Source organism: Abramis brama (genome assembly GCF_963993115.1).
Source record: "Abramis brama genome assembly, chromosome: 25".
NCBI lineage: Eukaryota > Metazoa > Chordata > Actinopteri > Cypriniformes > Leuciscidae > Abramis > Abramis brama.
In genome coordinates this window covers 26579485-26595846 of record NC_139987.1, presented here as the reverse complement: position 1 = coordinate 26595846, position 16362 = coordinate 26579485, and the positions used below count along the sequence as shown (strand labels likewise).

The 16362-nt window shown below is 38.2% G+C and overlaps 1 protein-coding gene across 8 annotated transcripts in view; it reads left to right on the top strand.

The window, feature by feature from the left end:
• LOC311076057 (3',5'-cyclic-AMP phosphodiesterase 4D-like) overlaps positions 1-16362 on the top strand; it is a 212204-nt gene that overhangs the window by 153473 nt on the left and 42369 nt on the right. For 2 of the 8 annotated variants that reach the window (XM_084103909.1, XM_084103908.1), the window contains exon 1: positions 4030-4256. The exons of 4 other annotated variants lie outside the window; for them this stretch is intronic. In XM_084103909.1, coding sequence (XP_083960035.1) covers positions 4066-4256 — 191 coding nt within the window. In that variant the 5' untranslated portion in view covers positions 4030-4065. Of the gene's footprint in view, positions 1-4029; positions 4257-8075; positions 8172-10466; positions 10547-16362 lie in introns of those variants that run through there. 2 more of the 8 variants (XM_084103912.1, XM_084103915.1) reach the window with 2 other exon arrangements.

Sequence of the window (16362 nt, the reverse complement as noted above, 5' to 3'; positions counted from 1 at the left end):
GGCCCTGATGAAAGGCAAGATCAACCTATAGATTTATCATGGCCAATTCCCTTTCCCATTTTTTTTTTTTTTTTTACAAGTAAATTGACCAATTGGCCAACGGAAAGCAAATTTATTTTGTTGTTAATTTGCTTTATAACTGGCCTTAAAAAAACTGTAGCCATTTGAAATTAAGAGTCAACCACTGCATTTTAAAGGGGTGGTTGATTATGATTTCACTTCTCTAACTTTAGTTAGTGTGTAATGTTGCTGTTTGAGCATAAACAACATCTGCAAAGTTACAACACTCAAAGTTCAAAGCAAAGGGAGATATTTGCTTTTAAAGAAATCGGTTTTTAAGGACTTATCAAGACAGAATATGCTAATCAATGACTAGAAGATAACTACACATCAGCTTCATAAATTCATCAACCATTCAGAAATGTCCTGTTGCTTCTACATGTTGTCACTTCTTCTTGAGTCTCTCCATCATTGTCTGAATCCGGTTTGAACATAAAAGGCTAAAAGCTTTTGAAATTTTCAGTGCATGTCTGTGTGATTGCAAGCTCTTGAAGCTCCGCCCCCTGTGCCGGGAGCAGCAGCTCATTTGCATTTAAAGGAACAGACACAAAACCGGTGCGTTTTTGCTCACCCTCAAAAAGTGACAACTTTAACATGCTATATAAAAATATCTGTGGGGTATTTTGAGCTAAAACTTCACATACACACTCTTGGTACATCAAAGACTTATTTTACATCTTGTGAAAAGGGCATTATACCACCCCTTTAATCACGATCCAAACAAAGATGCTACACACCATGTAGCCTTAGAACAAATATAGAATGGTCTGACTTTAGCTTTGTGAAACTGTTACATAAGACACACCTGCAGAAAACAAAAACAGACGGACTGAACGAAAATGCTAATTCACTCTCTGACAGTAGGTGGCGCTCATGGAAAAGAAGCGTTTCTTTGGGTACCACTGTAAAAAAAACAGCTGCTGATTTTGGTCGCAATTTAAACCTTGATAATGTGTTTTTTGTGCTTATTTTTCTGTATTTTCGGGAGCTACCGGGACAGTGATAAAGATCTACCAGTCGATCGCGATAAACGGGTTGGCAACCACTACAGCAACAAATGATACTTAAAATCTTCTGTTATTCTACTTAGTGACAGGACTAGTAACCGCATGGAAACTACTGTAGCTTCGTGTTTTGCAACAAGTGCCACATAGTTTACAAACTAGTTAAATTTTATCCTCAAAATTAAATAAAGAGCAGACTAAAGGTGTTTGTTCAATTGAGGCCGGAGGAATTCAATTAATCGTACCTGTTTGTGCTAAACTTTGTAAATGTCAGCCATAATCTGATTGCTCTGTTATGTAAGGAGCAAAGCAGCTTAAGAGTGTGAGAATTTGCCCCATCAGCGAGTTTTCTCAGATGACACTAGTCTCAGTTGTTCTGATTTAATGAGTTGCTCGGTTCACACAGATGATGGGCAGTTAACGCAGGCATTGAACCTGCTGATGACTTGATAGGTTTAGAAAGAATAAACACAAAGAGCTTTAACTTCTTCTCTATCCACAACACGGTTCAGTTACACATCCACACAAGGCCGTCAGGAGGAATTACACCGGTGCACTTCCTCCCCCAACACACTTCTTAAAGGATTAGTTCACTTTCAAATGAAAATTAGCCCATGATTTACTCACCCTCAAGCCATCCTATGTGTATATGACTTTCTTCTTTCAGATGAATACAATCAGAGTTATATAAAAAAAATGTCCTGGCACTTACAAGCTTGATAATGGCAGTGGATTGCAACCAACAGATTGAAGCTCAAAACGTGCATCTATCCATCATAAATGTGCATCTATCCATCATAAAAGTGCATCTATCCATCATAAACGTGCATCTATCCATCATAAACGTGCATCTATCCATCATAAACGTGCATCTATCCATCATAAAAGTGCTGCATCTATCTATCATAAACGTGCATCTATCCATCATATGCATCTATCTATCAGAAACGTGCATCTATCCATCATAAACGTGCATCTATCCATCCTAAAAGTGCATCTATAGATCCTAAAAGTGCATCTATCCATCATAAACATGCATCTATCCATCATAAACGTGCATCTATCCATCATAAAAGTGCATCTATCCATCCTAAAAGTGCATCTATCCATCATAAACGTGCATCTATCCATCATAAACGTGCATCTATCCATCAGAAACGTGCATCTATCCATCATAAACGTGCATCTATCCATCATAAACGTGCATCTATTTATCATAAACGTGCATCTATCCATCATAAACGTGCATCTATCCATCATAAACGTGCATCTATCCATCATAAACGTGCATCTATCCATCATAAACGTGCATCTATCCATCATAAACGTGCATCTATTTATCATAAACGTGCATCTATCCATCATAAACGTGCATCTATCCATCATAAACGTGCATCTATCCATCATAAAAGTGCATCTATCCATCATAAACGTGCATCTATCCATCATAAACGTGCATCTATCCATCATAAACGTGCATCTATCCATCATAAACGTGCATCTATCCATCATAAACGTGCATCTCTCCATCATAAACGTGCATCTGTCCATCATAAACGTGCATCTATCCATCATAAACGTGCATCTATCCATCATAAACGTGCATCTATCCATCATAAACGTGCATCTATCCATCATAAACGTGCATCTCTCCATCATAAACGTGCATCTGTCCATCATAAACGTGCATCTATCCATCATAAACGTGCATCTCTCCATCATAAACGTGCATCTATCCATCATAAACGTGCATCTATCCATCATAAACGTGCATCTATCTATCATAAACGTGCATCTATTTATGGATGGATGCACTTTTATGAGCTTCAAACTGTAGCCAGGACATTTTTTTATATAACTCTGATTGTATTCGTCTGAAAGAAGAATGTCATATACACCTAGGATGACTTGAGGCTGAGTAAATCATGGTGTAATTTTCATTTTAAAGTGAACTACTCCTTTAAGGTCTTACACCAAACCCGCCGCTCAACCACAGAGAAGCAGGAGACTTCGGTTACACACAGAGCATGGTCGTGTGTAAAGGTGAACCGGAAAGAGGATATTACCCACAGACCCTTTCACCGACTCTCGGTGACAATGTTCTCGTTGGGGTTTTTGTTTTTTAAGCATGAGGTCGCTTTAAAGGGATCGCTCACCCAACAATGCCATCCCAAACCCATAAGGCTTTTGGTTAATCTTCAAATTAAGATATTTTTGTTTCTGTGTCCAGGTCACCAAAACTTAGAAGAAATATGATTGCTTTATATGATGAACAGATTTAATTTAAGCTTTTATTTACATATAAACAATGATCGACACAAATACTCAAGTGTGTGTGTGTGTGTGTGTGTGTGTGTGAGTGAGTGAGTGTCATTGTTACATGTTACATGTTCTTACCATAGTAATAACAGTAAATTATGCATAATTACATGCAACTAACCCTCAACCAAACCCTAATCCTACCCTAACCCTATAGTAAGTGCTTGCTGTAAATTAATATTACTTAATACTTAAATGTATAATTACACATTAACAATGTTAAAACACTGTTAAAATAAAGTGTAACCCTTTATGTATTTAATACATATTATTTTATAATTATTATAAACATTTGGTTACGCTTTATTTTGAGGTGTCATTGTTACAGTGTAATTATATATTTAAGTACTGAGTAATATTAATTAACTACATGTACTTACTATAGGGTTAGTGTAGGATTAGGGTTTGGTTGAGGGTTAGTTGCATGTAATTATGCATAATTTACTGTTATTACTATGGTAAGTACATGTAACATGTAACAAGGACACTGTAAAATAAAGTGTTAATAAATAAAGTGTAACCTAATTTTCGAGTGAACTGTCCCTTTAAGAAGAGGTCAGTTTTGGCTGTGTACAGTATTTTAAGGGAAAGCCAGAGGTAAAAGAAGCCCTCGCTTGGACTCAGTGTCCTTAGATGCTAATCAGATTACCATAGGGGAGGAGTTGGGGTTAGCGAAGGCCACATGAAGACGTCTGTCACTTCGTGTGAAAGGGGAGGAGATTGTGCAACTCAGACAGAGTCTAGGAAGCACTTACACATCTCAAGACGAGGCTCCAGCTCAGATGTATTGATGGACTGTACGGGTCACTTCATCGCTCCCTTCCAGGCCGTAACCAGAGGCATGAAACGAAAGCGCCTGCTCAAGTCCTACAGGTACAGAGCGGCTCGGAAACTCTTACATGCACACACTGGAGGTTTCTTGATCTGACACGGGGAGATAAGCTCACTCTGTTTAGCAAACTAAACTCAAGTGTTTGTCTGTGGTGAGCTGGCAGGAGCTGTGGCTGCCATGCTGTGAAGTTTGTAGTTTGCAGTGAAGATTTATGTACATCTCGTTGTCAGATTCTCTCTTGTTTTCCTCGTATGTGCAGTGAAATGTCATAGTGCATTCGGGGTATATGTAAATAAAGTTAGAGAGGACAGGTGTACTCATTGCTTGCATAAATATCACTTGCATTTATTTATTGATTCCAGCCTGTTGCTTGTGATGATGAAGAAAAAAGGATTCATATTAGCATGTCAAATTTGGGAACACTTTATTTTACAGTGTCCTTGTTACATGTTACATGTACTTACCATAGTAATAACAGTAAATTATGCAAAATTACATGCAACTAACCCTCAACCAAATCATAATCCCACACTAACCCTATAGTAAGTATATGTAGTTGCTTTATATTACTCAGATATATAATAACAAAATAAAGTGCAACCTCATTAAAAAAAATCTATAATATTAAATTTAATTAATTGCTATTTTTTGCAGCTATATATATATATTTTTACTATTTTTCTCATTATACGCTATTGTTCAAAAGTTTGGGGTTTGTAAGATTTTTTAATGTTTTTTTTTGAAAAAAGTCTCTTTATTTGATCAAAAATACAGTGTAATATTAATTAATAATAGTGAAATATTATTACAATTTAAAATAACTGGTTTCTATTTGAATATATTTTAAAATATAATTTATTCCTGGCACACACTTGAGTATTTTCTGCATTTACGGTCACAGCACATCAGATTAGGATGTGGGAAATTGTGCGATATTCATTTTGAAAGAGGAAGCTGGCTTTGGCCTGTGCGTTGATAAATTGCCCTGATACTTCTTTTTTTTCAGTTTCCTTCACAAGAAAACCTCAAGTGTTTCACCAAAGATGTTATTGATGAAACGCCTTTGCTTTGCATTGACGCACATCTCACATTTAAGACCAGTTACAGGTTCTCACGCATTTACTAGCTGCAGGATTCTGGATAAAATCAGAATCACTATTTTTGTGTTTCAAATAGAGATCGTGATCCTCACACGATTCTTAAAGGGACACTCCACCTCTGGAAAGATGAATGTGTATTTAAATTGGGTCATTTATGTAGAAATGTGAAATTATTTTTGAATTTGGAGCTTTCTAGACTGAGAAAAGCCAGAAAATGTATTTTTGGCTCATGTGGATGAAAGACAACAACTCCCAGAATGCACTTGCTTCACTGCCCTACGAGGCCACTCCCAAGCCACGCCTACCGGTCTGCCCGGGTTTTTGAGATCGCATATCACACAAAATGTCCGGGATTCGGCTTATGCGTTCTACAGTCGCCATTCATTGTGTTTACTGTGGCGAGCAGGACGAGACTAGGGCCGCGGGAGAACGACGCGAGGCCGGTGGCGTGATTACTGATGACCGACACCTGTGAGACGCACTGGTCTCGTATCTCTCACGGAGGAGCGGGTATTTTCTTAGCAATGGTAAAACGCACATCAACCGATCACTTGTTTAGCGTTCATGTAAACACTACATTCAGATTCACCAATCGTAGAAAGCAAAGCCGAATCCCGGACATTTTGGACGATCTCGACGGCCGGACATGCAGGTTTCTGCCGGTGAAATCAAATGCACTGGCACTGATCTGTGATAGGTCTGTTAGCGCATTAGGTCCAACCCCCTATGGGCGGGTTTGAAAGGGTGGGAACTAGTGCTTATAGTCTCAACAGAAATCCCCCCATCTTACACTTCCTCCGACAATGACGCAAAATGACGATTTTTACGTCATTGTAGGAGGAAGTGTAAAGAGGTAAATACAGATTTCTCTCGTCTCAGGGGAAAATGAGAAAATGTTGCACGACCATTCAATAGTATGACTGGGTTTCTAACATTGCAAAGCTTAATGCAAATGGGTGGAGTGTTCCTAAAGCAACACCAAAGCACTTTTCCTCTTCGGTCCCCCTACAGGCTGGAAGCGGAATTGTCCATTACCGCTGTCGTAAATAATTTAGCCTACCGTCGCACGCTATTTGTTTATTTACATTTACATTTAGTCATATAGCAGACGCTTTTGTCCAAAGCGACTTACAAATTAGGACTAAATTAAGCGAGTCATCGTGAAGAGGCAAAAAACAACGCAAGAAGTGCGCAAAATACAAATTTCAGGCATTGTTCAGAGTAGCATAAATCCGATAAGCGAGGATATAAAGGAAAAGGAAAGTTTTTTTTTATTTTTTTGTTTTTTTATCCAGCACCGGCTTTGGAAATAACGATGTCCACAGACAAGGAAGAGTATGTTGCATGATTTTATGAAAGTATGATGAGATCAGAAACGAAGAAAAACTAAATAATGACATTGCTTGTCAAATTTGTAGTTTCTTATGTCTCATTCGAACTACAGATCCGCTACCCGATCTGGCAAAATTTAATAGTGCGGTTATAGCCGATAGAGGGTCGCAAAGCGAATCCAGAAGTGCCGTTCACCCTGTTACGACTTGATGAACTGATACGATTTTGGAAACATTATTTTAAGGTACAAAAGAATCTTTGGTGTTGCTTTAACAGACAGCTAAACAAAATAATGTCAATTTACTAGAGGTTCTGACAAAATGTTAATTGCTGCAGTCTATTTAAAAATGTTTAATTAGAGAATGAATTATTTTTAAAAAAATTGTTGAATGAATGATTCAATGACTCACTCGTATAGATTTACTTTTTCATTACTAGATGATTCAGTGTTTTTGAACAAATCTCTTGAATGATTCAATGGCAAATACATTTTTTAACAGTCACTTGTCGCCACCTACTGGTGTAACGATGTAATCAATACAATCCTTATTTGAAGCGTCACTTTTTTGAAGTTACTTTCAAAATTTGCTTTATTATATATATAAAAAACTTTTATCCCAGTTCTTCTGTGGTAATCTGAATACTTGTCACACAGAAATAATGAGACTGTGAGGTTGAAAAGACGCAGATGCATCGTCGTCATTTAGGAATAAGATCGGGTGGGCGTTTGGATCAAAATCTCTATCTTTTAATGATTAATCGTGACAGCTAGTTCTGATAAATAATGTCTAATGGAATATATGGCAGATTATTATCATCATTATAGTGCGATAGTCTGTCAAAAGGTAGACATTCCTCCCACTAATGAAACTGTGCAGTTTTATGATTTCTGTCTTGTCCAGCAGAGGGCGTCGTACTGTTTTTCTGCTGAGGCTTTGTAGTGTGATCTGAAAAGCTTAAAGCCATTAGATGTACATTGCACATGTACTTCCTTCACCTCGTTGCAAAATGTGAAAGCCTGTCAGAAACACTCATGGTGTGTGTCGTCAGAATGTCATGAGACGCTGTGCTAATATTGTGCACACAATTTCCCATCAGCTCACAATGAGTTTGGTTATTCTAAATAACAGTCTAACAACTGCTGGCTTCCAGGAAATGTGATATTGTTCTAATCACAGCGATGTTAAAACATGTTTCCAAGAACGCCAGTGAATGGAAAGATTTAATCAAGAATATGTCCTTTTATGTCTATCAGTCATGCAGACGACATTAGCGTGACGTAAAACGAGTTTGTATTCAATTTGGCCGGCACTTTCTATCACAAGTGTCTGTAGATATGGTCCTCCTCACTCTTGTGTTGTCGTGATCATTATGATCGGTCACACCTCTGCTCTGCTAATTGCTGTAATTAAAGCGCGTGTCTGCTAGGAATCCGAGTGGACTGTAATGACGGATGGAGGGGCTCGTGTGGAAGTGCAGGTCTCAGCCCAAATCCTCCGATGTTACACGCTACTTCATGGATCAGTAAGTCTTTTTATTAGATCAGATACGGTCTGCTGGGCAATATCACTCACACACACTCACATGTAAGGAAATTCAATTGCATTCCCATATCTAAGAGTGCCAGTAAGAGCATCTCGAGTTCAGCGTTGAGGAAGCCGAAGTGTGCAGTAAAGCACATCATGCAGAATACAGACACACACACTCTTCAAAATAAAGGACCTAAAAGGGTTTTACAGCTTGACGTCATACGTGAACCACAAAAGTGCCACACTTTTTTTTTTTTAAATGCCCAACCCATTTTATTTCCACATTTCTGAGTGAAACAGAATATTCAATGAGAGAAAATATAGTTGCTAAACATTCTAGATGTTCCTAAACATCTACATTTGGCAATTAGTTGAATTTAACCAATAGCTTATTATTGCATTTTGATTAAACATTACAAGACATTTTGGTAACACTTAACTCAAAGAATTTATGTATAATGCATTATAAAATAAACAAAATGGTAAAATAAAGAATGAATGAATAAAAGTATTTTAATGCATCCATTATGTACCTTGTAATGCATTTTATGAATAATTGAAACCATAGTTATAATACATTATAATAATTATCTATTCATTGTTACGATTTTAGAAAGTATAATGCATTAAAACACATGAGAAACAACCAATTTTAGAATTTGCAAATGTTATAAGGAATTTTAAGAAATTTATGAAAAGATGTAATGCATTATAAAGTAGATTATGAATACCTTTATAATGCATTATACATAACCAATTTTATAATTTCATAATTCTGACTTTTTCGCTCAAAATTGAGCTATTGTGAGTTATAAATTCAGAATTGTAAGATAGAAAGTCACAGTTACCTTTTTAATTTTTTATTCCTGAATCCTTCACTTTAAGACCGGAAACATGTATTGAAAACAAAGCCATTCAAGCTTTCAGAAACACCTCCATATCTCCTGCCTCCTGTCGAGACCGTCACACACACTCCAGCTCATCGCTTACCCGTGGAGAGGCTCGTTCTTTCTCACACTCGTTCTTTTTTTACACGGGCAAATCTCCTCTCACATGGAACCACATAAAACACCTAGCAACCAAATAGCAAAACCCTAGCAACCACCAGGGCATCATGGGATGTTTCTCCTGAAATTCCATGAGCTTTGATCATTTAGTCTGGGAAGAATTTGATGGGAAATGTTGAGATCTCTCTAAACTTTTCATATTGAAAGATCTGACTTTTGACTTTTTTTAAATGTTATATGCTTTCATAATTTATTAGTTTTTTTTTATATTTCTATTTAACTTTAATTTATTTTAGTACTTTTTTCAGTTAATGTATTTCAGTTTTTTTGATTAATGTTATTTTACTATAATTTTTTTTTATTAATTGTTATTTATTGGTTGTGCTTTTTTTATATTTCTATTTAACTTTAATTAATTTTAGTACTTTTTTCAGTTAGTTGGCAATGCAACATTTCTAATTTGCATTTCATTTCTTTGTCTAATAATTATATTTTATGTTATTTCTGCTTTATTTCAGCTACCGTAAACCGTTTAAATAGTTTACCTTTAGTAAACAATAGCACTGTTTGTCCTGTTTCATCTTTCCTTTATTTATAAAGCACTTTACAACTACTTTATGTATCAAAGTGCTGTACAATCATGAACATTTGAGACATAAAAACAAACATATCAACACCCCTAATTCAAAGCCAAAGAATACAAATCTGCTTTTAGCTGAGCTTTCGAAATAGAAATACTAGTGCGACTCTAATATGTGTCTAAACTGATATTTTAGTTATAGTTCGAGTGTTTTCCTGAACTCTATGTGACGTCTTTATTCAGGAGAAACGTGAGAAGCGGGAGGTCTTGGAGAATGAATTGAGATGCTAAAGCGATTTCATTGTGTTTTTTCTCTCCCTTGGGTGATGTTCTTCTTGTCTTGTCATAGTTAGCGTGAGTGTGTGTGTGTGTGTGTTTGAGAAGTGGGCTCTGACGCTGTCACCAGCTGCATTTCCACCCCCTCCGCTCCCTCAAGCCGTCCGCTCTGGTTCCCTCGCTGAGATACGGCACACACACAAACACAGGACCCTGAGGGTTTATCCCTCCTCACACACACACACACACACACACACACTCCCACTGCTAGGCCAGTGCTAGGACTAGAAACGTGATATTCACTCCGGCTTACTTCCCCTGCAGACACAGAGACTCAGAGACGCATAGTTGGAGCACAGATCTGGATTATCTGGAGAACATGTCCATCACGCAGAAGGACAGACTTTGACGAGGTCTAGAGAAAACCGAGAGACGTTTCGTCATGAGTATCGTTATGAAACCGCGCTCGCGCTCCACCAGCTCTCTCAGGAACACGGAGGGAATCTGGTAAAGTTTTACTCGTTCTCGCTTTCACAGGCATGCGTTCAGATCCGGCTTAATGTTCAGCAAGGAAAGTGGCATCTCATAGTTCGGTGTCTACCACAGATCTGCTTTGTATTAATATTAAATATAGTTATACTTTCGTGTGCACCCACATAGAAAATTGAGGCTGATACTGATAGCTAATTATTCTTGGCTAATGAAAGCGTATTAATCTGACTGAAGATGTTTTTAAAACTGTTTTAGATCAGATATAAATATATATATATATGTGTGTGTGTGGTTGACAATTTGAATATATATATATTCAAAAGTATTTTACATATTTGTACGTGTTTTTAATAGTATCTAAATTATTTTATAATTATAGAATATTTTATATATATATATAAATGTGTGTCTAATTCAAAAGTATTTTACATATTTTGGCAGATTTTAAATAGTATCTAATATATCCATATATACTGTATATCCATATAAATATAAATATATATATATATGTGTGTGTGTGTGTGTGTGTGATTTTTAATAATGCTATTATTTATATGCAAATAGTCACAGTTTGATTATTAATCACTATTTTTTGTGCTTATGACTATAAACACTATGTTCCTTTAAAATGGTTGAATGTTTAGTCAACATGAAACCCATTTTAACTTTTGTAACCTATTTCTGAGCAAAACAGGATAATTAATAAGAAAAATGTAGGACGAGACGTGTTCGGTCTCTGAGATCTGGAAGTGACTGCGTGGTGAAAAGTGGGCGTCACATACCAGAAAGGAGTCAAGTTGAAAAACAAGGGTTTGGTGACGTCAGTCGAAAAGAAAAGTTTTAGCAAGTTTGGAATAACATGCGCTAATGATTCATTCACAATAATGTAATTTCTGGCTGACAACTGCTAGTTCTTGTGTACGAGTTTAGTGTGTTTGTTGTTAGCTAACATCTCTGTGGCTTTAGTGCGGTGTAAAAATATCTGTGCCCATAGAAAGACGTGAATCTTTTCCCAGTGTCGACCACTGGTCCTTCGTTCTTTCATAATCCCGTCGTTGGGAGCTTGAGTCAGATTTCAGATGTGCCTTTAGAGACCGTTCACAACACACGAGACCACAATAGCTCACGCATTCCTCCACCAGAATAACCACCCGTTATCATCCTGCAAAAACAATGCATACGGCCACATTAGGCGTCGTTATTGCAGGATAATAATCCTGTTCACTGTGACTTTCCTGCTATGAGTGTGTTTCAGGAGCATATTAAAGAGCAGATGCCCCAGTACGCTCCAGCGCCCGTCTCTTTCTCCTCTCGGCTCACACTGTCAGCTCTGACCTGGAAACGCTGGGAAACGCTCGTGGCACGTCACCAAACCCCTTTCTCTGTGGACTCGGTCTCCTGCCTGCCATCTATCCAGGGACGACCTCTGCCAAAATAGGCCAAGGGCATCTCTCTTTCCCTCTCTCTCTTCTCATGCGTCTTCGGCACCTTTATTAATAAACTCATTGTCGTGTGTATGCGTGCGGTCGGCGGTCAGGGCATTAGAGAGGGCATCTCTCGGGCGCCTGTGGTGCGTCAGGCTCTCGGAGACGAGGCCCGGTGGACCAGCGAACCCCACCGTGACTGTAAAACGCAGGAGATGCAGCTGTTCTGTGACGTGCGGATCACGTGATGAGCGAGCGTGTGTGATGCTCAGCCTTCGGCCTGGTGTCTGGTGAAGCAGATCGGATGTGTCAGCTCGTCCTGCTGGATGGAGGAGTTTTCAAGAGTGTGTTGTGCTGCTGTATGCGTGGCGTTCTCCATTCCACTGCGCTACTTTTACATTGTTTTTCAGTGTAAACGCATTAGACAGATGTGTTTGAGCGCTGTGCTCACGCTTCGTAGCGTCTCGCGCATGACGTGGCATTCTCAAGGTAAAAAATGCATCTCTTGCCGTTGCACTTTTTTCCGATCCACTGACTGTGTCTCGCATTTTTAACATCAAAAAGAGTGTCTTGTTGGGTTTTATTTTGCTTTATATTACATTTGAAGTGATGGTTCACCGCCACACAGTTGTCATCATTTATTGTGTTTAACAGAAAATAAGTTGCACTGGGTCAAAATTGCATTGTTGAGAGAGAAAAACAGTTTTAGTTAACGATAATAACCATGGTTGCATCAGTTTATAAGTCACATTTTAGTATTACATTCAGAAATAATGTGAAATACTGGTAAATAAAAACTTAAATGAATGAACTCAGGCTCAGCACTAAGCTGCAACACGTTTCAGATTATATATTTTAAAAAAAAAACACAACTTGAAAATGAAAATATTCTACAAAATACCTGTTCCAAAGAAAAATTTAAATGTCACGTGTTTGAAACTTGAATGATGACAGAATTTTAGGGTGAACTGTCTCTTTAAGAACGTTGCATTGTGATTTTTCATTCATAAATATCCCCATAGATGTACACTGGTGATGCTTTTGCATTTTGAAATCAGAATTCAGCCTATTTACTTTCTAAATAAATTAATTCCAGCAAGTTAACGTAAAAAAAAAAATATTTTCATAATCTCAATACAATAACAACTTCTCCACTGATGTGGCCAAGGGAAAGGTTGGGAGAAAAAAATGACATTGACCAATAATATCACAGATGGCATGTTTTACTTTTCACAGTCTAATCAGATCTGAAGGATAAAAGCTGTTTCTCTAGGAAAAGCTTCATATTACTGAACTTGTGAATGATGCTTCATGTAAATGCATCAATCCCTGCATGTTTGTGGTTAATGTGCCGAAACAAATGTTCATCTAATATCCTTTCTTTCCCAATCCACAGCGCATTGACGTTTAGTGTACATTCCCATGGTGACCGTCCAAGATAAACAGGTTTGAGTGTATTGGCACCGTGTTACGGGTTGTAAAGTAGAGGGTGAAGTAATACGGTACATCCGTTCTGTCCCTCCAGCTCTCCTCTGGAGGTCATATCACAATACACTTCTCCGACAGTATCGGCTAAAGCTCAGGTATCTTTACGCACACGTGCGGTCTCGCTCTTATGCAGAAGTGCATTAGGACCATAACCTGCTAATGAAACTAGTGTAATACTTCTGCTTTAGTCACAAATCTGAGGTCAAAACAGGCCAAATCCCACAGAAGCGCAGAGCACGTCCCAGTGCGGGACAAACATCCCACGGAGAAGCTAAAAGCAGTGAGTTTTCCAGTCTCCCCGATGTCTCATTTGCTGTGCGTCACTAGACATCAGGAGATTTACTTGTGATGTTCGCCATGCTGGTGCATCTGAGAGTCCCTGAGCTCTTATTTTTCTCATATTAAATGAGCAAATGTTTGGTGTTACATTGCAGGACACAGATTGTCACACAGATTAGGGTTTAGCTGAACCGTGACGTGTCTAACTCGAAGCAAAAGTCTTTTGAGGACTTCACACTGAAGGATCTGACTGCGGGTCATTGATTTATGCGTCTCTCTTCAAGGTCAGTCAGTCAGAGCTTTCAGGACTTTTGAGTTTAGCTTGGAGTGAGAATTGGGGAGGGGGAGGGGGAGGTCCAATGACTGGTAGACTATTACTTTTATTATTTCTTTGATACAAATTTTACAATTCAGTTATTGTAGTTTGATTCCAATCTTGATTTCCAATGGTGACGATATATCGGCCACCATATCGGTATCGGCCGATATATATATCAGACACATTTTCTCATCAGGCTGATAACGATAACATTAAAAATGAACATATATCGGCCGATACCGATATGGTGACCGATATACCGATATAAAAATTAACATGTATCTACTGTACCTAATATTTATCAAAATTAATCGATGTTAAATCAAGATTGGAATCAAACTACAATAATTGAATTGTAAAATTTGTATCAAAGAAATAATAAAAGTAATAGTCTACCAGTCATTGGACCTCCCCCTCCCCCTCCATAATTCTCACTCCAAGCTAAACTCAAAAGTTGGCAGCCCTGAATGATAGATAGACAGACAAACAGACAGATAGATAGATGGATGGATGGATGGATAGATGATAAATAGATTCATTGTTTTCAATATGTCAGGCTTTTTTTGCACAATAGAATTTTGCACAATCTTGTCTTAACCACAGCGATGCAAATGTGGCCCAAGTGTAAAACAGGAAGGAAAACGTTTCTTAGACCTCAAAACAAGTCTTTCAAAACGTTCTGGTGTCGAAGCTTTGAGGACGAGGGAAGAGCTTGAACTCTGAGATCAAGTGACTCGATCCTGAGTAGAGGACGAGTTCTCGCTGGATCCATCAAACCATTCATCGGCGCTTCAGCAAACCTGTGTACACTAGTAACAAATAACTAAACCTGTGTACATGAGTTCAAGCTGTCAGTTCTCCTCAGACACGGTGATGTCAGTCTGCAGTGTGTTGTGCTAAACATCATGTAGTGGTCTGGGTTGTGTTAGCGAGCGTTTAGATCTGACGGCTCATCCTTTTTAGGAGAGGAATTTCAGCATGTTCCCCACCATTACAGATAGACGTTTATCAGAGTTTCTCTTTCTCTTCTCATGCTTCTTAAAGGGGTGGTATAATGCCCTTTTCACAAGATGTAAAATAAGTCTCTGATGTGAGTGTGTATGTGAAGTTTTAGCTCAAAATACCCCACAGATATTTTTATATATTTTTATATAGCATGTTAAAGTTGTACATTTTTGAGGGTGAGCAAAAACGCACCGTTTTGTGTCTGTCCCTTTAAATGCAAATGAGCTGCTGCTCCCGGCACAGGGGGCGGAGCTTCAACAACTCTGCGTGTACACTGAAAATTTCAAAAACTTTTAGCCTTTTATGTTCAAACTGGAGTCAGACAATGATGGAGAGACTCAAGAAGAAGTGACAACATGTAGAAGCAACAGCACATTTCTGAATGGTTAGTTGATGACTTTATGTAGCTTATGTGTAGTTATCTTCTAGTCATTGATTAGCATATTCTGTCTTGATAATCTATAAATCGTGTTCAGGGGGCGGGGTTTATGTAAATTTTAGGGTTGGTGATGTCACTAGCCCGGGAGGAATGTGGTGTAGTCTCTACCAGCCGTTTGTTGTAGTCCTTAAAAAGCGATTTCTTTAAAAGCAAATATCTCCCTTTGCTTTGAACTTTGAGCGTCGTAACTTTGCAGATGTTGTTTATGCTCAAACAGCAACATTACACACTAACTAAAGTTAGAAGAGTGAAATCATAATCAACCACCCCGTTAAGTTTTGAAATCTGCTCTTTTGTTTGGCCTGCAAACAAAATCCGAGACAAAACAGTCGAGAGGTTCCAGTTCCACGTGTTTCTGCCGTTTCACTCAATCAGACTTTCTAGGTAATTGACGTGTGGAGTGAGTCACTGAGGATTTGTCTGGGTTTCAGATGAGCTGGTGCTGGCGGGGAAACTCGCTCACCTGATGAATCAGTGTGTGTGACGTCATGAGGACCTCAGCTGACCATTAGCGAACGCCAGCTAAGCCCACTGACAGTGTGTACCTTTGTGTGTGTTAGACGTCACTGAGAGGGAAACCTCTGTGCTTCAGTCTCTGCTAGCGTACGCTCATTATGATAAGCAGCTTTAGCTTTAGGAAAGGCAGTCTCCATGAGTTCACAAACAGGGTTCGTACAAGGTGCTTCAAGTACTTCAATTAGATGTTTTTGTCATTTAAGTTAAGTAAATTTAATATTTATGAATAAATACTTGAAAAGTGCTTGAATTATTGAAAGACAATATATACATATACATTTAGAAACACAAATACAATCTTTTCACGCAAAATCAATGCTGCGTATCTCATACAGAGCCATTTCACATGGCTATTAGCGTG